Here is a 26,742-nt window from a genome sequence, read left to right as displayed (position 1 = left end):
TGAAAACAGGTTGGGGTGTAATGTTGCTAACAGAATGCAGACAGCAATATTTGTTAAAGTGTTGGCGTCCTGGCATTTAGCCACCAATGCCATGAGGCAGTGTGCCTCAGTTTTCCCTTCTACACAGCAGTATATGCCTGTTATGCTTTTGCTGCTATGCCAAGCTTCCAGCCTGTTTATAGGTATAAGCTGAAAGGTAACATGCTTGTGGGACTGTCTTGTCACCATCCCTAGCATGTACAATGGTTTTGTTTTTTTTCACAAATCAGGTATGTTCCACATCTTTAAAGGGTTTACCACTAGTATTAACTCCTTTGTCTTGACATATAGATGAAGTTGCAAAAGACACAAGATTAACAACAAATCTATGGCAGACAGGCTCTGTTCACACAATTTGGCTTGTTTAGTGTCTATTACCTTTTTCACTTACTTTGTGTACCATGATAGGTGCCCTGATGCAGATTCTTCTGCCTCTTTGGAGAAGGCTTTTAATTCAGGCATATGTTTGAGGCTTTGGCAAGGAAAGGGTATACTGCAACCATGCCGGCCCTCAGCCCCTCCCTCTGGAATTTCTCTGGGCTGGACCTCACACACTTGTGAAGTTTCCCTAAGGCAAAGTTTTTCTTCCTCCTGCCTTGAAGAGACAGTTTTATCTCTTACAAGTGTAGCAGGAACATCTTTCAGTGGAGTGCTTTGGATTGGTAAGACCCCTTTGGACACCCCACTGTCTGTTCCCAAAAGATTAGCTGTGGGGGCTCTCCCCTCCAGGAGATCTGACCCTCAGTTTTCCCTTAAACCCTGATCCACAGGAGATTTTTCACCCTCCTCCTGGGATAGATCCTCCCTACAAAAGGTGGGTGGACTCTCCGACCCCCCACCCCTTTCATCTGGACTTCCCTCTCTGGACTCCTCTCTGGGTCAGACACTTCTGTGTCCCCCAAAAGGGAAGGTGACCCTGGTCCAGCTATGGACTCACAGCTACCAGCTATGACAGATCCTTCACTGGCCAGCAAAATCCCCACCCCCACCCCCTTCCCTCAGGCTGGGCCTGCTTCCAGCTACAGAGTCTTTGGGGTCTATTCTCACCGCAGCAGTTATCAGGATCCCAACTTCCATCTTTGGGACATGTGTCTGTGCACCCAGGGCAGGCCCTGTCCCCTGCTGACCTGCAACTTCATGGCAGTCAGCAGCTGGGATGGCCTCCCTGCTACAAGGTGGAACATTCCCCTCCTGCAGGCAGATGATTATGGGACAGGAGCTGGCTTCCGCCAGCCCCTCCCTCTGGGACTTGCCTTGAGCCACAGGGCTACAGGAACTGGTTACAACTATTGCTGCCCCCAAAGCTGCATTCTTTACTGCCACAGAGAAGTTTAAGAGACACCTTCCTATTCCCCCAGCAGTCCATGTGACCTCACAACCTCCCCTCTGGGGTTTTAGCACAGGATTCCTTCTTGCTGCTAACAAACCCTGGGACAGTTCCTGCCACATCAAATAAATCATTCCCTAGTAGAAACAGTGCAAAATTGTGTGCCACTGTTGCAACAGTCAGCTTAGCCTGCAAATGACCAGTTTTCATGTGTACCTTAGCTAAAGATGCAAGACGTAACCTCCCACCAGTTCTAATTCTGCCATTTTCCCTGGCAACAAATCCTTCTCCTGGATCAGGTCCCTCCTGACCACAGAAATTTCAGCACCTGTATCTCTTAATCCAATGAGTAATTTATCATTAAGTTTAACAGCATGCAGATACTCACTGCTTGGTTGGGTAGAAGCAACCTTTACAAATCCTGTGTGGAAAGAGGCTGCAGCCTGGCTCTGAGACACAGCAGCTTCATGTGTTGCCTGTTCCCTCTTAGCCAAGGACAATTATTCCTCAAGTGCTCAGTGGACTTACAATGATAGCACCTCTTGGGCTCCTCTGCTTGTACAGGAGATTTGGGATGAGTAACAGGGGAATGGGGAGGTGATGGCCCAGCCTCCTTTTTCCCAGGGGTAAAATGGTGATTTTGCTTTCCCCCAATCCTGTACCCCTCTGCCAGTGGTTTATGCTTAATTGCAGCTTGTGCTTGCCCATTAGAGTCTGCAACCCAGCTAATTCTCCCACTGCATTCAGCTTTTTGTCCCACAAATACTGTTTTACATTATTACTGCACATATTTAGGAATTGTTTCTGAGTAACCAAATTACACATTCCTTCAAAGCTTGTAATGCCTTTCCCCCTCACCCACTTATCTACCAGATTTTTCATTTCATTTACATAAGCCACATTACTCAATTCAGATCCCCTCTTAAAACTCCTGAATTTAACCCTGTAGGTTTCAGGTGTAATGTGAAACTATTTCAAAACCAGTTCCTTAAATTTACCATAATTTGAAGCATCATTAATAGGCATTTTATTGACTATGTCTAGAGCTCTGCCAGTTAATTTTGCTATCAATGTGGTCATCTTTTGATCTTCAGGGATAGCATAGAGGGTGCATAGTCTCTCAAAGCTGATGAAACATTCAGCAATATTGCTGGATTCATCATACTGTGGATATAGTCGCTCCCATTTGTGAATTTTTGGGGAAGTGGAGTCAGCAGCTGGAGAGTTTTGTCTCTTCAACTCCGTAACAGCCAGTTCATGCTTCTGGACCTCAATTTGGGCCTGTATTTCTCTCTCTCTCTCTTAACTCCAGGGCTCTTTTATGGGCAGCCTCCTCCCTGGCTGTTTCTGCCTCCATAGCCCTTCTGTGTGCAGTTGCCTTTGCTTCTTTGAGTTTCAACTGAAACTCCTGGTCCTTTGCCTTCTCTTCTGCTTCCAGTCTAGCCAGCTCTAGTTTAGTAGCTGCTTCACTGGTAGTCATTTTCCTGCTTTCTTGTGCTGGTTCACACCCCCTCTCCAGTTCACTGAAACTGGGATGCACTCAGCTCACGGGCTTCTTAGGGCTGGTCTACACTAGGGGGGGTATCGATCTAAGATACGCAACTTCAGCTATGTGAATAGCATAGCTGAAGTCGAAGTATCTTAGATCGATTTACCTGGGGTCCTCACGGTGGAGTTCCGGAGTCGACGGGAGCACGTTCAGGGATCGATATATCGTGTCTAGATGAGATGTGATATATCGATCCCCGAAAAATCAATTGCTACCTGCCGATACGGCGGGTAGTCTGGACATACCCTTAGTTAACAGAGACTTTCCCAGTGCCCAGTGTTCAGCCTTTCTGGGCAATTTGCAACCTGTGCAGTTCTAACTTCTTCTGATCTTTACTCTTACTTATTTTGCTTACTTTTCTGTCCCTACTTCCCTTACCCAAAATAAGCAAACAGAAAATAACAAACTAGTAACCAGTTTGTCTGTTCTCCAGCCACCACACCCAAAACTCACTTGAAATCACTACCAATATCTCAAAGCAATCAGCTGTGCCTATGTCCATGCATGACTCAGAACTTACAGGTAGCAGCCATGGTTCACATGCTACCTTGAATGACCTCAAGTAGACTTCTTATGTGGATTGGAGCCTTCCAAGATCTATTGTCCGTTGTATGTGCCTTGCAAGTGTGGACAGTGAGTAAGTTGCAGCACTGTAAACCCACCCCCAGTGCTGCAACTCTCCAGTGTAGCCAAGCCCTAAGGCTACCGAAAATCAAACCAGTACACAGCCAATATTCATAACTTCGAATACAAAAATGATACATGCATACAAATAGGATGAATAGATTCAGTAGATCATAACCTTTACAGAGATATGTAACATAAAACATATTCCAGTTGTCATATATACATTCATAGGCATATTTCCATAAAGCCTTTTGGGGTGCAACATCACAATAGGACATTACAGAAATATACAGCAAGGGAATATCTCTAGATTCTTAGGTGAACTTTATTCCCCTTTTCCCTGCAAAATGCAGCACCTAAGAGCACTTTGTCCACTCACAGGATTTTTTTCAAATTACATTCTTAACACCAAAGATCGCTATAGCCGGCCAGTGGTCAGGCAGCAGCTCCACAGTTCTCATCAGTCTTGTTCATTCTGGAGGGGGCACTGCCAAATCATATACAATGGGCCTGAGACCCTCCTGTCCTTTCTACTCCCCTTTGGGGTTCTGTCACAGCAGAGGGGAGTAGGAGCAGTATAGAGGGACCCAGGTCCCCCACTGCACCGGGTCCAAATCAAGGGCTCTAAAGGTATTGCAGGGTCCATACCACTCATTGGTCCACCCCAAGTTATACTTTTCCCTGGGTCACTTGCTACTGGACCGCGGCTCTTCCATTTGGGGCATGGTCACAGTCATCGTAGTATCAGCTTAGTCTTCCAGGGGGACAATATCCCATTCTTTGGGGCCTCTTACGGGTTTCTAACTCCAACAAGAGGAGGAATATGAATCACTTCTTGCAGACTGGCCTTATCAATGCTGTAGTCACTATTCCACAGCTCCAGGCTTTAAATCTCACTTCCCAGTGCAGCCTATAACTTTCCCCCCCCTTCCTCTGGGCTACCAGTGCCCTTTTAAACTGTCCCTCCACCTGGAGTATGCCCTGCAGCTGGTAATGGGTGGGGGTCTCCCTAACCCAGTATTGACTTATGCCTTGCTCTGGTTTAGTGTGTAGTCTGTAAACCCCATCCCACACCCTCCTCCTCAGCTCCAGAGTCACTGGGTGAACTTGTGTTGAGTCTTCCTGCCTCCACCAGTCTTGTGAAAAGAAGTCTGCATTTTTATAATCCATGCCAGCTTGATGTAGCACTGTGAATTGGTATGGTTGCAGAGACAAATACCACCACCTCACTCTGGAGTTATGGTCCTTCAGGAACTGTAGCCATCACAGGGGACAGTCACCAGCTGGAATGGGTGGTCCCATAGGTAATAGCATAGGGCATCTACAGACCTTTTTACCTGTTGAGATGAGTTCCTGTCTGCATCCTGTGAAACTTGCCCATACCGGTATTGCCCTGGCCTCTTCTTTTGTCATTCAGTGTTGAATGCATTCTAAGACAATATGCATTTCCTCACCTTTTGGGGGCAAAGCCAGACTTTTAGGCACCTGCTCCCCTACATGGTGTTAACTTCGCTTGTGCCAATCAGAAACGAACACAAACAGGTTTTGGGCCCCGTCCCCTATGACACTTCTATGATGTCATGGTGGGTACTTTATGGCCTGCCTGCCAGGTGCAGGCAGGGAGAGGAGAAAGAAAAACGAATCCTGTGTATACCCGTGTATCCTGTGTATACCCGTAACCGAGCCTGATCACCTCGAAGCCTCTCTCTCAGCTCACGTGTTTCAAACAGAGCTTCTACGTTTGCCGGTCGTTATGCGTTGGTTTGTATTTGTAAGTATCAGTTATTACTAAATGCTGCATCTTTGTTTATAAACATTGTTAGTAGATATTTTAGTCATTGTGTGTTTTAAGTTTCATTAACTCTATTAGCTAATCATACACTGCTCCCTTACCCCTTGTAATTATCCCCAATAAAACTTTTAAATTGATTACGTTTAGTGTGTGTGTGTGTGTGTGTGTGTGTCTGCAGTTTGCATCGTGACCCACACTCTCCTTGCATCCCTTACCAATATAGTCTGTTGCCACGTGCAGCCTGGTAAATAACAGGCCTGCATTTTCTTTCGCCCCTGCGAGTCCGTGGCAATCTACATTACCATTAGGGCCTCCTTCTCTATCTCTGAAGAGGCAACTTCCTGGGGGAACAACTTCCTACTGATGTTGAAGACAAGAGGTTCCCCTCCCCCCACTTTTTGTGACAGTACAGCTCCAAGGCTGACATCGGATGCATCCATTAAGTGTGGTATGTAATTATCGTTTAAATCAGCTTCTGTACCAGATGACTGGAGAATAGCTAATGTGACACCATTTTTTTTAAAAGGCTCCAGAGGCGAACCTGGCAATTACAGGCCAGTAAAGCCTAACTTTAGTACAAGACAAATTGGTTGAAACTATACTAAAGAACAGAATTATCAGACTATAGTGAGGCAGCTGCCCCACTCCCACAGAACAGGGGTTGAAAGCAGGCCTGGAGAGGGCTGTGGCTGGGGGAAAGAGTGAAAGCAGCTGAGGGAGTAGCTGACCACAGGTGTGGCCAGCCCAATCAGGCCACAGCTGGCCCTATAAAGGGGCTGTGAGCCAGGCACTGAGGAGTTTCCCTCTAGCCTGAGAGGAAGAAGGGCTACTTGCCTAGGAGCAAGGTATCTGAGGTGGAGCAGCCCTGGTAAACCCCCAGGCTGTAGACCTTGATGAAGGCCTATGAAGAGGTACTGGGGCTGCAGAGATACAGCCTGGGAATAGGCAGAGGCAGCTGGTCCTAACCCCTTGCCAATGGTGAGTGGCCTTTACAGACTGCAGTTTGCCCCAGTGAGTGGGGGCTAGATGACGACCCTCAGAAGCCACTGAGGCAAGGTGGGTTTAGAGGGTTGGGGGTTCCCCTAGGAGGGGAAACCCAAAGTAAGGGGGTACTGCTGGGGGCAGAACCCCAAGGTAAAGGGGCATTGGGCTCTGGGAGGGATATTGGTGCCCTAATGCAGGTGACTCTGGAGTTGAAAAGAGCTAATTCCCAGATGAACAGCAGGAGGTGCTATGCTGGTGAGTCTTCACTTTGTTACACAGATGAAAACAATTTGTGGGGGAAGAGTCAGCATGGCTTTTGTAAAGGGAAATCATGCCTCACCAATCTGTTAGAATTCTTTGAGGGGGTCAGCAAACATGGACAAAGGTAATCCAGAGGATATAGTGTACTTAGACTTTCAGAAAGCCTTTGATAAGTAAACAGTCATGGGATAAGAGGGAAGGTCCTCTCATGTATGAGTAACTGGTTAAAAGACAGAAAACAAGGGGTAGGAATAAATGGTCAGTTTTTGCAATGGAAAGAGGTAAATAGTGGTGTCCCCCAAGGGTTTGTAGTGGGACCAGTGCTGTTCAACATATTCATAAATGATCTGGAAAAAGGGGTAAACAGGTAGCAAAATTAGCAGATGGTACAAAATTGAGATAGTTAAATACAAAGCAGACTGCAAAGAGTTACAAAGGGATCTCGCAAAACTGGGTGACTGGGCCATAAAATGACAGATGAAATTCAATGTTGGTAAATGCAAAGTTATGCACATTGGAAATCTTACAAAATGATGGGGTGTAAATTAACTGCTACCACTCAAGAAAGAACTTGATGTCATCCTGGATAGTTCTCTGAAAACATCTGCTCTGAGTGCAGCCAAAAAAACAAACCCCAAAAGAACGTTAGGAACCATTAGGAAAGGAATAGATAAGACAGAAAATATCATAATGTCTCTACATAAATCCATGGAATACTGTGTGCAATTCTGTTCACCGATCTCAAAAAAGATATTAGACTTTGAAAAGGTACAGAGAAGAGCAACCAAAGGGTCTGGGACAGCTTCCATATGAGGAGAGATTAAAAAGACTAGGACTTTTTATCTCGGAAAAGAGAGGACGTTGTGGAGAAAGTGAATAAGGAAGTGTTGTTTACTCCTTCATATAACACAAGAACCAGGGGTCACCCAATGAAATTAATAGGCAGCATGTTTAAAACAAAAGGAAGTCTTCACACAGCACACACTAAACCTGTGGAACTTGTTACCAGGGTATGTGTTATGAAGACCAAAACGATAACAGGGCTCAAAAAAGAACTATGTAAGTTCATGGAGGATACAAGGCTGGTGCAACCATTTAGATGACCTAGGCGGTTGCCTAGGGTACTAGGATTTGCGGGGGGTGCCATATTCTTCGGCAGCGACCATGGTGGCCAGATCTTTGGCTGTCCCGGTGGCCGCCGGCATTTAGGCAGAGGGAGCTGGGGGAGGGGAGCACAGGGAGGGCCACCTGCTGCAAGTAAGGGGGGGGGATGGCATGCAGGGGAACTCCCCGCCCCAGCTCACCCCTGCCCCGCCTCCTCCCCGAGCACCCCGACGCTGCTTCACTTCTCCCACCTCCCAGGCTTGCGGCACCAATCAGCTTAGGTGCCGCAAGCCTGGGAGGCGGGAGAAGTGAAGCAGTGTCGGGGTGCTCGTGTGCAGAGCAGGGGTGAGCTGGGGTGGGAGTGCCTCAGGGTGGGGAGCTGCTGCAAGAGGGGTGCCTCAGGGTGGAGGGCGGGGAGCTGCCGCGGGGGGGGGGGGGAAGGGACTTCAGGGCGGGGGGTGGGGGAGGGCGCAAGGTGGAAGTTTCACCTAGGGCACGAAACATCCTTGCACTGGCCCTGGGAGGATAGGTCCATCAATGCCTATTAGCCAAGATGGTCAGGGATGCAACCCCATGCTGAGTGTCCCTAGCATCTGTTTGCCAGAAGCTAGGAGTGGATGATAGGGGATGGATCACTCAGTGATTGCCTGTTCTGTTCATTCTCTCAGAAGCATCTGGCATTGGCCACTGTCAGAAGACAGGATACTGGGCTAGCTGGACCACTGGTCTGACCCAATATGGCTGTTCTTATGTTCATTTACAAAATAAAAGACTTCAAGAGGTCAGGGTGAAACAAAATGGGTTCCTGGATCCAGGGCCAGCTCCAGACACCAGCAGAGCAAGCACATGCCTGGGGCAGCATTCCATCCATTCTTGGGGCAGCACAGTCCAGTCGGCACTTTTTTTTGTGGTTCAGGCAGTGGCAGTCCAAGCGCATTTGGGGGTTGTGTGTGTGTGTGTGTGTGTGTATGGGTGGGTGTGTGGCTTTTTATTTTTATTTTTTTGCTTGGGGTGGCAAAAATGGTAGCGCAGGCCCTGCCTGGATCAGTCATTCTTCTATTATCTGGAAGGCTTTGCCAAAGGCTTCAGTCCAGTGGGTCTTCCTTGGTAAGGCATCTTTCACCAGTTATGTTAAAGAGGTGGTGATCATGGCAAAGTTGGCCATGAAACATTATAATATTGTGCTAGCCCCAGGAAACGGCACACCTGTTTCTTTGTAGAGGGGATAGTGCATTCTGACAAGGCCTTCACCTTTCCCACCAAAAGGCATAACTATTCCCCACCCACAGTATATATCAGGTAGTTCACTTGTTGGTCAATCGACATTTAGCGGGGTTGGCTTTCAGTCCAGCTTCCTGGAATGCCTGTAGGACTGCTGTGGTCATCCCACCCTCCCTTTTTCTCCTCCTGCAGGTGCAAATGTTTCAACGTGGCCCCTATCCACTCCGTCCCAGAGGCTGGTCCAGATTCGAAGGCAGAAAAAATGAACTCGGGAAGACATGTTTGCCAAGCTCATGCAGTCCTCTCGCACTGATAAGGCCCAGCTGAATACATGGAGGCAAACAATTGTGGAGTCCCGTAAAGCATTACAGGAACACAAACAGAGGAGAGACGCGCGCGATGAGAGCAGGCAGGACACTATGGTCAAGCTCATGGGGGAGCAAACTGACATGCTCCGCTGTATGGTGGATCTAATGCGGGAAAGGCAGCAAGACCAGACTTTTGCTGCAGCTCCTGTATAACTGCCCTTCCTCCTCCCCAAATTCCCTAGCTTCCTCACCCAGATGCCCAAGAACACGAGGGGGGAGGCTATGGGGACTCACCCACTGAACCCTAGAGGATCGCCCAAGCAGCATAAAGCTGGCATATGGGAACCTTTTGATTTGGTTTCTCAACTTGTCTGTCCCTTCTCCTCCACCCCCTTAACCCAACCCCACCCCAGTCTGCCTTCTGATTTCTCAATGTGTTGTGCATCAAATAATTAAAAACTGTTCTTTAACAATTTAGACTTTATTTCCTTTCATAGATATATAGGGGGCAGGTAACTTCAAAAGAAACAAACACAACTGTCACATCGTGCCCTGGCCAGTCATGAAACTGGCTTTCAAAGCTTCTCTGATGTGCAGTGCGCCCTGCTGCGCTCTTCTAATCGCCTTGTTGTCTGGTTGTGTGAAATTGGCCACCAGGCGAGTTGCCTCAACCTCCAACCCAGCCATAAAAGTTTCCCCCTTACTCTCACAGAGATTGTGGAGCACGCAACAAGCAGCAATTACAATGGGAATATTTGTTGTGCTGAGATCTAACTGAGTCAGTAAACTGCACCAGCACTCCTTCACATGTCCAAAAGCACCTTCTACCACCATTCTGCACTTGCTCAGCTTATAGCTGAACCGCTTCTTACTACTGTCCAGGGTGCCTGTGTACAGCTTCATGAACCATGGCATTAAGGGGTAGGCTGGGTCCCTGAGATTAACTATAGGCATTTCAACATCCCCAACAGTAATTTCGTGGTCTGGGACGTAAGTCCCTTCCTGCAGCTGTTCAAACAGACCGGAGTTCCTGAAGATGCGAGCGTCATGCACCTTTCCTAGCCATCCCACATTGATGTTGGTGAAACGTCACTTATGATCAACCAGTGCTTGCAGCACCATGGAAAAGTACCCCTTGCGGTTTATATACTGGCTGTCCCGGTATGCCAGGGTCAAGATAGGGATATGCATTCTGTCTATCGCCCTGCCGCAGTTAGGGAACCCCAGCGCATTAAAGCCATACACAATGGTCTGCATGTTTCCCAGAGTCACTACTCTTGAGAGCGGCTGGTCAATGATTGTGTTGGCTACTTGCAGCACTGCAACCCCCACAGTAGATTTGCCCACTCCAAAGTGATTCCCGACTGACCGAGCTGTCGGGTGTTGCAAGCTTCCACAGTGCTATGGCCACTCACGTCTCAACTTGAGGGCTGACCCTCATTTTGGTGTCTTTGTGCTTCAGGGCAGGGGACAGCAAGTCACAAAGTTCCAAGAAAGTGGCCCTTACACATGCAAAAGTTTCACAGCCACTGGGAATCATCCCAGACCTGCAACACTATGCAGTGCCACCAGTCTGTGCTTGTTTCCCGGGCCCAGAATTGGTGTTCAATGGCATGAACCAGGCCCAATGCCACCATGATCTCCCAATCGCCACATGCCGTGCTTCTAGGAATATCTGTGTCCATGTCCCCATCAGTATAGTAACTGTGTTGTTGTTGCTTCCTTGCCCGGTTTTGCAGGTGCTGCACATACTGCTGGATAATGCGTGAGGTATTTAGAATGGTCAAAACTGCAGCAGAGATCTGAGCGGGCTCCAGGCTTGCCGCGCTATGGCACCTGCATGGGTAATCCTGGAAAAAGGGCATGAAATGAGCTGTTCGGTTCAAGATGGCTGATAAAAGGCAGTAAATGGTTGTCTTCTGTAGCTTTCACGGAGTTGGGAAGCTCGTTAGAGCTGCAAGAAAGGGAAAGCAGAGTTTGCGGCAGAAACATGAGCAGAGTTTGCAGCGGAAGCTGTGCGGCTCTGTTCACGATGGCCGAAAAACAGCAGGGAATTGTTGCCTTCTGTAGATTCCACAGGAGCCCAGGACAGACAACATGGAAAAAGCGGCTGAAGCTGTGCGGCTCTGTTCATGGTAGCCAAAAAAAGATGGGAAATGGTTAGATTAAAGAGTAGATAGAAAGATGAGAGCATGCGAGGTGGATTCATAGTACCAGGACACAGGCAGTGCACCGTGCTGCACCGTCTGTTGGTAGTATGGCGTCTGCCATAGCTTTCACAGAGGGAGGAGCGAGTGACAGCACACACCCAGAAACACGCGCGAGAATGTTTTTGCCCCATCATGCACTGGGAGCTTAACCCACAATTCCAATGAGTGGCAAAGACTGTGGGAACTGTGGGATAGCTACCACAGTGCACCACTCCGACAGTCGGTGCTAACCTCGATACTGTGGACGCACTCTGCCAGATTCACACGCTTTAGTGGGGACACACAACACCGAATGTATAAAATTGCTTCTGAAAATTCAAATAAAATAAGTTTGAATTAATTTCATGCTGTAGACATACCCTTTGAAAGTGTTTCCCATCCCCCCACATAGCAGGTGTCAATAACCACTGACTCCAGTGGATATTGTTATACTTTCCCTTTTCTTTAATTAAATCAAAATAAAATATAATATCAAGCAAACACAGCCATACACTAATACAGCCAATAAATAACACACACAATGGAGAGGTCTATGATGATGGTCAGGATAGACAATTAGAAGCTCTTTAATAAATTACAGGATGATTCTACTTCTTACTAGATGCCTCACCACTAGTATTGTTTGTTCTATAATCTGATAATAAACTCACCTTTTTTCCTTCCTTACATCCTTTCCCATTGGTAATACTTTTATTGTTGGTAAGTGTAATATTTCAATTGACTGTTTTATAGAACCTGTTTATTATGGTTCTTTTTCAAAATAAATGAAAGAAAGAGAGCAAGGAAGATTTTTAATTAATGTGGAGTGCACCCTCAGGCTCTGCCCTTAGGTATAATACTCTGTATACAGTGAGCCTATGGCACTGACAGGTGGTCTGGAGCTGTGAGAAGGAGAAACCTCTCAAGGGGGCCTGTAAGTCATATTAGATCAGGCTTGATTCACTCTGTTAGATGATTGTTCAAAGAGAAGCAGTTAGTAAAGTCTAGATGACCCAGTAGAATTGCATTTTAAGACCATTTTCACATTGCAAGAAGTGTCCAGAAAATAGTAAATAATAATAGTACTGACCTCTACTGATTTTCACTCTTGGAACTCTTAAGTTGAACACTACGGGCTGGCTCCTTCAGTGGGATGCAGAAGCTTTGCACTATCTTGCTGGTGTTTTTTGGCTGCAAATGGCTCCTGGAGGATACAAATTTAACCCTGCAATGGCATACAGCTGACAGGGGCTCTCATGTAACACCTGTTCCTTGTTGCTGGTGAGCAGGAAAGGGGGATGGGGTTACTTAAAAGGAGGAGTGTTGAAGACACACCTACACAACACCAACCTTGAATTAGAGTTTTAACCTTTTGCAGCCACTACAGGTTGGTGTAAGTTAGAACTACCGTAAGAATGCTCTAATGCAGTGGGGGGGTGGGGATATAAGCATGGAATTTATGAATTTGCCAGGGCGCTGGAATCTGACAACTTAGGTTTGCCAATATATAATAGAATCCGGTAGGATAACCCCATTTTATTGAGCCCAAGAGGTGTTAGCTTACTAGTTTTAACTCTGGTTTCTTTTCAGGTCAACTTTTAACTTGAATAGTATTTTTCAACTCAGAACTCCTGCTTATTCTTAACCAACTAACAATTTATTAATTCACCCAGAACCACATTAGTACAATCAACAGTTCACGACTCAAATGTAGACATAGCCAATTGTGCATACTACAACACAATACAGTCTTGCAAGCAATTATCATAGACTAGAGCTGAGGCTCAGCGGTTGTATTCAGGAATAATGCAAATTATCAAGATTTCTTGTTACATTTACTTATGATCTTAAATTCTCAATTCCTAACACATTTATCAGATTTCCAAGGATGCACTCATCTTGAAGGCATCTTTTAAGAGTGTGGTACTCCTCTTTGACTGGATTGGTGCAAAAGAGAACAGTTTAGAATATTAAAAGTAGGGTTGTTGATTAATCACAGTTAACTCACTCGATTAACTCTTAATATCCAAAGTTACACCCTGGTTTATATGTTTTAACATTTCTTCTTCCTTGTGCAAGACAAGCAATAGTCTCAAGTTGCAGTGGGAGAGGTCTAGGTTGGATATTAGGAAACACTATTTCACTAGGAGGGTGGTGAGGCACTGGAATGGGTTACCTAAGGAGGTGGTGGAATCTCCATCCTCAGAGGTTTTTAAGGCCCGGCTTGACAAAGGCCTGGCTGGGATGATTTGGTTGGTGTTAGTCCTGCTTTTAGCAGGGGGTTGGACTAAATGGCCTCCTGAGGTCTCTTCTAACCCTAATCATCTATGATTCTATGAATTCCTATTACTTCTAGAATGCAACAACTTTTATTTAAAATGAAAACCAACAAAATCCACATAATCATCTAAATTTGGATGACATATTCCATACATTTTTGATTGTGCATAAGCAGTACACTTTATTTTGGACTTACAACAGAACAAATGACATTTTCACATATAGAAGGATGTAGATCTGACCCACAAGGCAAACAAATGTGCAGATTTTGATTTGGGGTGAAAGATTATTCATGATATATTTGATTTATAAGGTACACAATGTATAGTTTATACTTTGGGGTGAAAACACTGATAGGAAAGAAGGGTGTGACCCTTGGTTGGTGACTTGTCGTTCTTTTCAACTAGATTACGATGGAGAAAGAGGTTTTATACATATACAGATTATGAAAGATTCTTGCCTAGGTGATTAACAACTTTCTTTTAGCCATTTTAATTTCTATGGGTTCTGTTCTTGGGGAGAGGAACTTCCGACCTTGGCTGATTGGTGGGTATTTAAATAAAGTGTCTCATGTGATGTGAACCATTTTCTTATTTTATTTATTCTAAGGTGGATCCTATTTTGGGGATAAACAGATGTATAATATTACTAATTCCTTCTGGCCCTCCTAAAATAAGAGGTTATTAGAAGGACACAGTGCATGGAGTAATATCCTTTATTGGACCAACTTCTGTTGTTGAAAGAGACAAGCTTTTGAATTTATGTAGAGTTCTCATTCAGACCTAGGAAAGGTATTAGAGCAGTGGCGGGCAACCTGCAGGCCACAGACTGCACACAGCCCATCAGGGCAATCCGCTGGCGGCCGCAAGACAGTTTGTTTACATTGACCATCTGCAGGCACGGCCTCCCACAGTTCCCAGTGGCCGCGGTTTGCCGTTCCCGGCCAATGGGAGCTGCGAGAAGCAGCGTGGGCCACAGTGACATGCTGATCGCTGCTTCCTGCAGCTCTGATTGGCCATTGGGAGCTGTGGCCGGTCATGCTTGCATACAGTCAATGTAAACAAACTGTCACACAGCCCGCCAGCAGATTACCCTGACGGGCCACGTGCGGGCCACAGGTTGCCCACCACTGTATTAGAGTGTCACTGCTAAGTAAAAGATGGAACAGATTGTTTAGCATAAGGAGTTAATTAACACGTTGTAAGAGACCATTCAAGGTGAAGTGGGCAGTTAACACCAGTGCAATCACAGGACGAAGGAGGATTAGTGGGTTATAGATTGTTGTAATGAGAGATAAATTCAGTGTCTTTATTCAGTGCATGATTTTTAGTGTCTAACAAAGTTATGAATTTAAGCTTCCAGATTAATCTTTTGAAAAAGTATTGTGCAAGTTTCCTTTTGGTCATATATGGAGTGACCATTTTGTGAAAAGCCCGCAGGTGATAGCGTGTTTTTGTCTTTTATCATTTTTCTATGTGAGTTTGTTAGAGTGTATAGTGATTGTCTCATTTACCCACATAGTTGTTATTGGGGCATTTAATGCACCAGATGAGGTACATCACATATGTTGTGATAGGCAAGTGTAGGAATCTTGAGAGGTGAGTTGTGAAGGTGCTGATATTGTAGCGGCGGAGATATGTCTGCAAGTTTGCATCTGTTGTTCCGGCAGGGTGTGGTGCCGCTTTGAGTTGGTGGGTCCTGGTCTGCATGGACCTTGTTTCTGATGATGAGCTTGGAGAGGTTGGGGGTTGTTTGAAGGCCAGAAAAGGGGGTTCAGGAAAGATTTCTTTCAGGATCTGTTCCCCATCTAGTATGGGTTGTAGTTGTTTAATGAAATATGGGCTCCAGTGTGGGGTGCAGAGTTCTTTTAAAATATATTCAGCTATTATTATAATTCCCTAGTAAGAAGATTCCAAATAAATGCAGTGGTTATTTCTCTCGTGTAATACATTTAAAGAAAAAACATCATATAATTGGATTTATTTGTTGACAAAAGCTATATCTCAGATCAGTAGGCAGCAGCCCTTTTGCCAAGCCTATGACATCAATGTGCAGTAAATGGGCAAGAGTCTCAACTGGTGTGAAATCAGCATATCTTCATTAAAGTCAATTATCCTTCACAGATTAAAACTAACTGAGAATCTGGCCCTATGAGAGTAGAAGATCACAAATTATGTAGTGGATGTATTAAAAATGCACCTTTCAGTGGCAGAAAATGATTGATTGACTTTGTGTTCATTTGCTAACCTCAGGAGGTGAAATATAAGAGAGGATATAGAGTTTAGATGTTTAAAATGGGTGCATATTCTGATAGCTATTTTCTGTCTGGATTTAAATCTTAATAATTTGCCTGGGATGCTAGCCAGAACAGCTTTGCAATAGCACCCAACAGATAGAATTAAAGCATGAATCATTATCTCTCTGGTCTGCCAAACTAGGGTTTATTCAAGTGGCATTTTTAAGATAGAACACAGTTCATAATTTGATGGTATGCCTGTGTCTGAAAGCTAACAATCCCTTAATTTCAAATGGTGTTGTGGGAAAGTCACAAATTCATGGTGAGGTACACACTAGGGTTTCAAAGATGAGATTTGATTGAAGGGATTCAAAATCATAATAGCTTCTGTTGTTTAAGTTGATGTACTGGCTGAACATTTGCCAAGATAAAATATTATTCTGACAGATTTGAATGCAGAAGTGTATAAAAAAGGATATATCATTTTCTTACAAGGCAAGGTAAATATGCAATGTCGGAAGTCCAAGCAGAAAGGCCATATCTAAAATTGCAGCCATAATAAATGATTCAAACAGCATTTGGAATTCTTGCGGTTTGAAGCCTGTTTTGCAGATATGATGAAAACAACTGAAAGACTAGTCCTGAAAGCCCATTACAGGGTTGTAAGGTATTATTTTCATTAATACTGGGATTATTGATAGACTAATCTTCAAAAGCAAGTCTACTTAATCTATAATCTTTGAAGCTATAGAATCCTTTGTATACCACAGTAACTATCATTCTTCCAGTGTTAATTTTAGACACTGTAGCAATCAAAGGATGAAAAAGCTTCAAAGAGTAACAAGACATAATTTGAAGTACAATTTACCATGCTGGTAAAGGACCAACCAATGGGAATTTTTATTTGACTGGACTAGGACAAGCCATGGACAAATAGCAGTCTTCAATCAGATTATGTTCATATGCATGGCTAATTCCAGGTCTGAATATAAGGTTCTGTAAACTAAACAGCCTGTAATTGACAGTAAATTGCCTGCTTTCATCAACACTAAGGAAAAAGGCTAATGCTCCTCAAACAGAATAGAATTTTTCTCTCTATGACTAGCCTTGCAACAGATTTATATCACTTTAGGAGAGGTGAAAATATTTTGTTGTCCATTGACAAAAGTATAGAAGACTTCAGAAACAAACCAGACAATGCGCCGTATAAATCAATACAGTTCTAAACTGAGACTCCAAATGTCAGAGTTAAAATACATCAGACGTAAATGTTTGAATATCTGTTCCCTTTTTGGTCCCTTGAATACTGTATTGTTCATCTAACATTGGGCATTCAGTTAATCAGTGGCAGATTTGATCCACTGTGAAAAAAGAGAGATGTGATTTTTAAGACAACTAGCAATAATAACTGAGATAGGATTCAAGTCATGTCCTTTCAAAAGATTCTGGGACTTTGAGACTGGGGATCCATGTCTGAGGTGAAGATTATCAAACTTTGGTGCCAAAAGTGAGGTGTCTAAATCCATATATAGGCACATACATAACTGTCTCAAATAACTTTGCACCTTTATATCATCCATATATATATATATATATTCCCAGACCCAAAAAAAGTGTGTGTTAGGTAGAGTTACGGTTGAGAGTAGGTTTCTGTAATTTAGGAGTAAAAAACATTAGAATAATATAATTATCCACAAAACAAGCATTATAAACCCAAGAAATTCAGAGTTAAGGTTAAACTTGAAAGAAATACAAACATGTTAAAGTTTGGAAATGCACAATTAAGGCACTTAGACAATCTTAACACTCTAGTAATGCTATGAGGAAAACAGAAAACTATCCATAAAAACCAGTTTAATGTAATCTGGGACCACAAACTCTTAGATGCATTAAACATAATTGGATAGTTATTGCATGGTGTCGTTACTGAGCACAATTAAGATAATTTGAGCTCCTCAATTGTACATTTCTGTACTGTAGCATGTTTAGGTTTCATTTAATTTTAACTTTAACTCTGAATGTTTGGGGTTTGTAATGCTTGTTTTGGGGATAATTACATCATTCATACTTAATTTCATTACTGAAATGTACTCTCAATCTTAATTCCAATTTAAAGCAGATTTTGTCTGAGAATTTCTTTTATTTTAAAAAAGTATTTTAAATGTTATATGTGAACATGGCACAAGAAACCCAAACAGAATGCTACCATGACATTGCTCATGAGTTGAAGATATGTAGATGATATTTTTTTACATTTTAACTTTTCAAGATACATTCACCAGTACGCTCTGGCTGCTTTGTGCCACACTGGAACAGTGGAAAGCAGCCAGCGCACACTGGCCAGTGAGGTCAGGTTTACAGCCGCTTTGCATCACTGGAGAAGCACAAAGCAGCCATAGAGAACTCATGAATCTGGCCCTTAATTTAGTTGCATGCAGCCCTGGAATTTTTTGAGAGCAGACACATATGGGACCAATCCAGTGACAATTGTGGGCCAAGTAATCTGTCAATGAGAATTATTAACATATGTACAGTCCCCTCATGTCACTGATTCATTTTTTCCCAATAAAACTAAAGCATGCAAATTAACTGGAGAGGAAGCGTGACGGTTATTTAAGTTACATCTGGTGTCACAATGGCACTTAAGAATTACCTGAACTATTGACCTGGCTCTGTTTATTACCTATAAATCATAACAATTTTACAAAATAATCATGAATAAGCTAACTCAGTTATTACCTAATTTCTTCATATGTAGCCTAAACACAAGATTTCAAGAGTTTTAACTCTATGGAAAGTTTGAACGGTCAGTGTTTTTCCATTATTGAGATCATTCAGAACAAAAAAGGTCTGAGAAGTGATAAATTTCTAGTTGGACCCATTAAAAATTTAAATTTAACTTATAAACCAATTAAAAGATTTAATTGTAAATTGTCACAAATACATTCTGTACTCAGCGAGTATGTGCTGTATTCCTCATCCATAACAAAGAGCTTGAATCCTTGCTTTAAGTGTAAAATTCAGATCAGTCTGTGACTGACACCTCTACAATGTCCTACGACTGACACGGCTACAACTACACTGCATACATCTATAATGATACACGCAGAACATACAGCTGCGTATTATAAGCACTTGTTCCTTACGATACACCCAGTCTGTAAATATGATGCAATAACCACATGAAATGACAGCATTATCTATATTCCCAGTTTTAGAACAGATGGGAGAACTAAGCATGGTCAAAACAATCTCTCACAGCACGCAGCCATTTCAATTCAATAGCCTCAATGAGGATCTTGGAAGAGCTATTACTGGTCAGTCCAATCAGCGTCTTGGATGTGCTGATAAATGGCCCAAACATACAAAACCCCCAAATTCAGAAGTAACCTTGAAATTTCTGTTTCCATTGTTATCAGAGATTGGCAGGGCTGCAAATCTAATGTTTCTTACATAAAGAGAAAAGAAACAGCAGGGACACCTTATGGTAACGTGAACATGCTTCAACTGTACCAGAACAGTGGGAAAGCCAGGGAGTTAAAAAAGGGAGACTGTCAGTTCCATAGGTTAGGCTGCTTGACAATTCTCCCTTATTGTTTGCTGTTTTATTTAATTTTCAATTGGCAAGGAAGGGAGGTCATGTTCTGATGTTAGAAACCTTCCAAAAGTCAAGAGCTGCTGTATATAAAGTAACTTAGCATAGTCTGTCTTGGGAGATCTACAAAGTACACCTCTGCCTGATATAACGCTGTCCTCAGGAGCCAAAAAATCTTACTGTGTTATAGGTGAAACCACATTATATCAAACTTGCTTTAATCCATCGGAGCACGCAGCCCCACCCCCCTAGAGCACTGCTTTACCGCGTTATATCCGAATTCGTGTTATATCGGGTCAGAGGTGTACCAAAGAACATAGTGCTACTTGCTATCAGCAAATACATTTAAGTAGCAATGAAACAATATAGGCAAGGCAACGATATACACGTATCTGTATTTGTCTCTACAAATCTGTTGTTTGTTTTGAAATAAGTGTTGCAAATGAAATTAACCAATTTGTGCAGGCAAATGTGAGTGCTCCCAAGTTTTTGTGTATGAACTCTGGCCTCTTCTCTCTGAAATACTGGGCTTGATTCTGATCTCACAATGATTTAAATCAATTAACTCAAATGAAGGCAGTTTAGTTACTCTATTGCAAAACGGGTGCAAATGATTTGATAAGATGACCATGGGCCTTTACATTTCTCGGAGAAAATAGCAACAGAAATCTCAGTGCCATGGTGAGTACATCCTATGAGTCCTCTTACGGAGATAGAAAAAAACAGTTGTAAAAGAGATCAGATTGTAAAGCTACTTGAAGGCCACGCCTCCCAGCTGTGCTAGTGTCACTCTGCGCAGGAAGTAAGAGTAGCCAAACATGGGAAGATCACCCCAACATGAGGAAATTCTCTGGTAACTCTTGCACTAAGACCTCCACCCCCAAAGGCTGGAACACGGAGTGCTGCCAGGAGGAAATAAATGTGGCTGGGTTTTCATGTACACCAGTGATTCCCAGATGCCTTAGACCCTTGTGACCCTTGGCATATGGGGTAAATTAGAGCAGCTTTCATAGCCTTCAATCCAAAGGAGTTTCAGCAGCTTACACTAGAAGTGAATATGCCCCCAGACCTAATTCCTTCCTCATTTCAACCTGCTTCCAGACTGTGTTCACAATACTGTTGTCTAACTTCTATTTTGAGTACAATTTTTGGCCAAATTCGGCAGGCAGTTTCATCACTATAAATCCAGAGTAACTGTGTTGAGGTCAATGGAGTTACTCTGGATTTGCAGAGGTTAAAGTGAATGCCAACTTTAGTACTTAAATTTTGTTGTTGTTGGTTTGATGGTTCCCCTGCCCTCTTTCCTTGCTTGGGTAAGAAAGGGGACAGATGGAATCTCAGCTTTTCTGAGAGCTACTGCAGAGAAGGAGCCTTCTGTGGGAGTGCAAAAATAAGTTAGAGGACAATTTGTAATTTATTGTTGCACTGTTGAATCTAGAGTAATTTTGTCAATTGGTAGAGGCTAAAAAGGCTGGGAAGGATGCTGTGATACTACCAGAAGGTCGCTAGAAAGCAAGTGAAATGTCAACTTGATTAGTTCCCACAAAAACTCATGGGTGTATGAAAAATTGTAATTTTTGTCAGTAATGTTAAACTAGGTATGGATTAAGTTGCATTAAAAATAAATACATTTGCAACTTTCCTGGTTAGAAACCTGTGTTAATGGATGGAAATACAACATTAAGAATGATTTATTACCTTAGAAAGCATTCTGATGCAATTTTAGCATTTTGTGGTCTTTCCTAATGGGTTAGTGTTAACTGTAGAGCCTATTTGGGGTTGCAAAAAATAGCCACAGTATTAATAGGTGCCAGCTGTGAAGATAAACCACTGACAGCTTCTTAAAAATACCACTGTTCTTTCACACTGATTTTATGTAAAGCTAACGAGAAAAACAACAGTACTTCAGTCTGCTCTTCTGAAATACATAACTGATGAAGTAGGAGGTTTAGTAGTATAAAGTATTTTCCACCTTAGACATTCTATGACAGCAGTAATAATCAGTCTTTTTTGTTACATTTGTGGGGGAAGTGATAAATTATACAGTCTCTTATGTGGATTCTGTAACTTCCTTTTAGAAATTTTATTTCTTGTGTTTTATTTCCATGTACTTTCACTCAGGCAAATTCTTTGGGATGGGGATGTTTCAGAAGAGCTAAAAGAGACTAAGAAAGAGGTGATAGCTCCATTATGTACATAACAAATCTATTATTTAAAAATATAACTCAAACATCCTGAGGGAAATTGGATGTGAAGCCCTGCTAGGCTACCAGGAGTTGAAAGTTGAGCTGTATATCATTTTAAAAGTAATTTCCCCTGGATTGTCAAAAAAGTCATGAGTCTAACCTATGGCCAAGAACTATTACAAATCTTCATACAGGTAATATACAAGCAATGGTGGATTAGTCACTTGGCCAACAGGGCCCATGCCCAAGGGCCCCGGCCAATTGGAAGGCCCACAGCAAAATGACCTCCCCCGCCCCTCTGACCCACTCCAATCGCCCAGCGCTCCTGTCAGGAAGCGGGGTTGGGGCTTGCCCCACTCCACCTGCACGCCCAGAACTCCTGCCGGGGAGTGGGGTCGGGGTGTGGCAGCTTGCCCCACTCCCCAGCCAGAATACCAGGTGGGCGGAGTGGGACAAGCCTCTGGACCCCGACCCCATTTCCCCAGCAGGAGTGCCAAAGAGAGAGGGGTTGGGGGGGTACTGCAGGCAGAAGGGGTGGGGAGGGATCCCTACTTGCTCTGGCCCAGGGCCCCACAAAACCATAATCCGCCTCTGTATACAGGGAAACATGATTTTTGTAGATTATTTTTTCCACACCACACATGTAAATGGTGTTGTATAGACATATTATACGATCCCTGCAACAGGAAGATTATATTCTAAGGCCCTAATCTTGCAAGGAGCTCTGTATGGGTACAGAGGTCTCCTTGCTTGAAACCTCCTTGCAAGATAGGGGCCAAAGTTAAATAAAACTGAAAACTAGGAGAGATAATAAAGGTGATGGGGTATGAAAAGGAAGATGGTTTGACAGTACAGTATTAATTTATCAGAATAAAGCAAGTCTCCAAAATGTAATACCTCTGATGGATAGCTTCACTATTTTATTACAATAAATGGAGCTGAGAGCAAACCCTGTATTTAGGTTACCTAATATTTTCTATTATAAAGGATCTTTTCTTTGAAAAGCTCTCACACCTCCATTGCTTGCAGCAAGTCTTTGATATGCATCAGGGGCAATGCCCTCAGACTAGGGAATTGCCTTTTCTTTCTCACTTGAAGTTCTGTTCAGCTTTTACAGTAACAAGCCGTAAAAAATTGCCATCTCCCTTCTCTCACTTGTGTTCCTCAATTACATTCAGCTTTTACCTTACTACTTTAAAATAAACTAGAAACTTAAATACAAAGAAACTAAATTGAAAAAAAAAAGTTATTTTAGCTTGTAGAATCAAACACTCAAAATTACCAGTAGGAAATGCCAGTATTATACAAAACCTGCTTGAGCCCATCCTTCAGTAATCTGGGAAAACTAAACATTACCTCTGGGCACCCCTAAGAGGCAATACTGCCTTGCTCACATGCACTGAGTTTGTGTACAACAAAAACTGTTATTAAAAGGGAAAAGGGGTTAATTTGGGAAAACACCACAACCAAAAGTCAAAAGCATGTGACATAGGCAAACACCCACCCCACAGTTTTGTTGGGCAGTATCCTGTGCCTCACTTTCTCACCTTGCAGTGTGAAAATCTGACAAACAAACAGGGCCGGCCCACAACATTTTGGCACCTGAGGCAGGGAGCTCAAATGAGGCCCCCATGCCCCTTCGCTTGGGCCAAAACCTTGAAAGGTCTCAATTCTGCCTTCTTCCTGTTCTACTCCTCTCATGGTACTTCTCTGTTACCTACTCTATTAAAGGTGAACTAACAACTTAAAATGCCTTGTTCAAAAAATTTAAGTAACACTTAACTTTCAAATTCCTGAACAGTAAATGTCACTTTTCTTGTCTGCATAGTAAACACTGGCATTTTTATCTGTTTGAACAATCAAAGTGGTGCTTTCCGTGCCTTCTTGGTTGCAAAGATTTGAACTGCTTCCTGAAGGTCCACAGTCAGGGCCAGTTCATGCTCTTTTGAGATGGTTGCAAGGCTGACCAGCATCTCCTGTGTCATTGTGGAGCATAGATGTGTTTTTATTAACTTCAGCTTGGAGAAGCTGTGTTCTCCACTGGCAACTGTTACAGGAAGTGTTAGAAATATGCGCAAAGCAACAAAAGCATTTGGAAAGAGGGTGGTCATCTTATTTGTGCACATATATTTCAGAACAGCCTTTGGAGTTGATCCTGCTGAAATGCATCTTGAAAGGGCTTTCAGTTCATCACCTAAATCACTTGCATCAATATTGCACATGTCATCATGTGTCAACACTGTCTCTAGTGCCCTGCATTGCTGGTGTAGGTCTTCTTCAGGTATAGTGAGAAGTTTTGGAATATCATACAACATCCTAACTATACTGCTGTGTTCCTTGAGCTACATGAAATGTTCTTCAACTGATTGTATTGCACAATCTAGCACGTGGTTAAAGAATTCAACTTTGAATTGTTGTTTGGGGTCTCTTATGGAATTATCCCGTGCCTCGTAATCAAAATGTCTTCTTGTTTGGTGACTCTTGTATTCTTGAACGGGTGGGAAAACAGCTTCAGTATGAAGTTCCTCTGCCAACTTCTGTGCACTCTTCAGAATGTTTTGAAATCCCTCATCTGACCAGTAAGGCCTGGTCTACACTAGGACTTGAATTCGAATTTAGCAGCGTTAATTCGAATTAACCGTGCACCCGTCCACACCACGAAGCTATTTAATTCGACATAGAGGGCTCTTTAGTTCGACTTCTGTACTCCTCCCCGACAAGGGGAGTAGCGCTAAATTCGACATGGCTATGTCGAGTTAGCCTATGTGTGGACGGAAATCGACCTTAGTAGCTCCGGGAGCTATCCCACAGTGCACCACTTTGTTGACGCTCTGGACAGCAGTCCGAGCTTGGATGCTCTGACCAGCCACACAGGAAATGCCCCGGGAAAATTTGAATTCCTTTTCCTGTCTGGCCAGTTTGAATCTCATTTCCTGTGTGGACGTCGTGGCGAGCTCAGCAGCACTGGCAACGATGCAGAGCTCTCCAGCAGAGGAGTCCAGGGAATCTCAGAGTAGAAAGAGGGCCCTAGCATGGACTAACCAGGAAGTCTTGGATCTCATTGCTGTGTGGGGCGATGAGTCTGTGATTTCAGAGCTGCGCTCCAACAAACGGAATGCAAAGACCTACGAGAAGGTCTCCAAAGCCATGGCACTCAGAGGATACAGCCGGGATAAAACGCAGTGCCGCGTGAAAGTCAAGGAGCTGAGACAAGGCTATCAAAAAATCAAAGCGGCAAACGGACGTTCCGGAGCCCAACCCCAGACATGCCGCTTCTACGAGGCACTGCATGCCATTCTTGGTGGGTCTGCCACCACTTCCCCACCAGTGTCCGTGGACTCTGAGGATGGGATAGTGTCGACGGCCAGTTCCTCGGCGATGTTCGCAGACGGGGAAGATGAGGAAGGAGATGAGGAGGGGGGGCAGTCGACAGCGCTTGCAACACTGATTTTCCAGAGAGCCAGGATCTCTTCATCACCCTCACTGAGATCCCCTACCAACCCTCCCCAGCCGTTACCCCGGACCCTGAATCAGGGGAAGGATCAGTCTGTAAGTGCTTTAAACATGTTAACATTTATTTTTAATGGAGTAGGAATAGTTACTAGTTGAAAAGAAGGTCAATATATATGGGGATAGAACAGAAATCCTCTTGGGAGATCTCCGAGAAGCTCTCCTGGAGGTAATCGAAAAGCCTCTGCAGCATGAGGTTCCTGGGGAGAGCTGCCTTATTGGGTGCTCCGAAGTAGCACACTTTTCCGCGCCAGGCTTTCATCTGGTACTCCGGGACCATTGCCTCAACGAGCATGGCAGCACAGGCCCCTGGTTTGTGCTCGCTTTCACACAGCATGCACTCTCTATCTCTTTCTGTGACCCTCCTCAGGGTGATCTCGCTCAGAGACTCCTGCATTTAATAAGAGTAATTTTTTACTATTAGTATTGGGAGTGCTTCACTGTTCCTTTGCACAACAAGAAGCGTCACTTTACAGCCACGTGGTGGAGGCTGCAGAGTGGCAGCATACAGGGATCTTTCCCATGGAACAGACGCGAGGGGGTGGAACAGGGGCAGAGTTTATGCTTTCAGGATTGCCTGCAGCAAGAGGACAGTGGTATACATTCACTTTTAAGCAGCCAAAAGTCTTTAGCTTACCATGCCTGGCTGCTCCATGGATTCTGCTGTCCTGCCCTGCTTGTCTGATCTGCAGTGCAATCCCCCAGGCAATGAAAGCGAATTCCGAAAATTCAAACTTTCCCTTAGTGAGTGCGCATGAGATAGGTGCTGTGCATGGTCTTGTTCACAGAGACTGACTAGACTATGTTCATTGTTCGCAAAAATGTATCTTTGTAAGGAATTCACTCCCTTTTTCCCATCACACAGCTGCAACTGTATCCCGACCTGCTCCAGCATGCCCCTCACAGAGGCTGGCGCAGATTAGGCGGCGCAAGAAAAAGACACGGCACGAGATGTTCGCAGAACTTATGGGCTGCTCCCGAGCCAAGGCGGCCCAGCAGAGCCAGTGGAGGGAGAACCTCTCTCAGCAGCAGCGCTCACACAGCGAACGGGAGGACAGATGGCGTCTGGAGGACCAGCAGGCGACACAAACGCTGCTTGGGCTAATGAGGGAGCAAACGGACATGCTCAGGTGCTTTGTGGAAGTTCTGCAGGACCGCAGGCAGGAGGACAGAGCCCCCCTGCACTGTATCTGCAACCGCCCTCCCCCGCCACAAAGTCCAATACCCCCCTCACCCAAAATAACCAGAAGGAGGTGCGCCAAGGGCCGTGAACACTGTCATTCCACCCCAGCAGAGTGCTCAAGTACCAAAAAGCTCTCATTCGCTAAATTTTGAGAAGTCCTTCCCTTTCTGGGTCACCCAAGGCCAAATCCCAGTTTCATCCACTAACTGTGTAGTTGATTATTAAAAATAGTTTGCTGTTCATTACTGTTTCCGTCATTTTTCTTTACAGAAGACTTATTGTGAAGGGGGGGAGGGGTTTGGAAATTGCATAGGACAGTCACCATTACCAGGGTACAGACACAGGGGCAGG

The 26,742-nt window shown here is 44.1% G+C and overlaps 1 protein-coding gene across 2 annotated transcripts in view; it reads right to left on the bottom strand.

The window, feature by feature from the left end:
* Positions 1-1,922, bottom strand: part of YAF2 (YY1 associated factor 2) — a 57,583-nt gene extending 55,661 nt beyond the window's left edge. The window contains exons 1-2 of one of the 2 annotated variants that reach the window (XM_039505730.1): positions 1,087-1,131; positions 431-630 (exon numbers count right to left, since the gene is read on the bottom strand). In XM_039505730.1, coding sequence (XP_039361664.1) covers positions 431-630; positions 1,087-1,116 — 230 coding nt within the window. In that variant the 5' untranslated portion in view covers positions 1,117-1,131. Of the gene's footprint in view, positions 1-430; positions 631-1,086; positions 1,132-1,754 lie in introns of those variants that run through there. The other variant, XM_039505756.1, reaches the window with a different exon arrangement.
* Between the last annotated feature and the right edge of the window lie 24,820 nt (positions 1,923-26,742).

Source organism: Mauremys reevesii, linkage group 1, assembly GCF_016161935.1.
Source record: "Mauremys reevesii isolate NIE-2019 linkage group 1, ASM1616193v1, whole genome shotgun sequence".
NCBI lineage: Eukaryota > Metazoa > Chordata > Testudines > Geoemydidae > Mauremys > Mauremys reevesii.
Note: the sequence above shows the minus strand (reverse complement) of the source record. Positions and strands in the feature narration are given on the sequence as shown.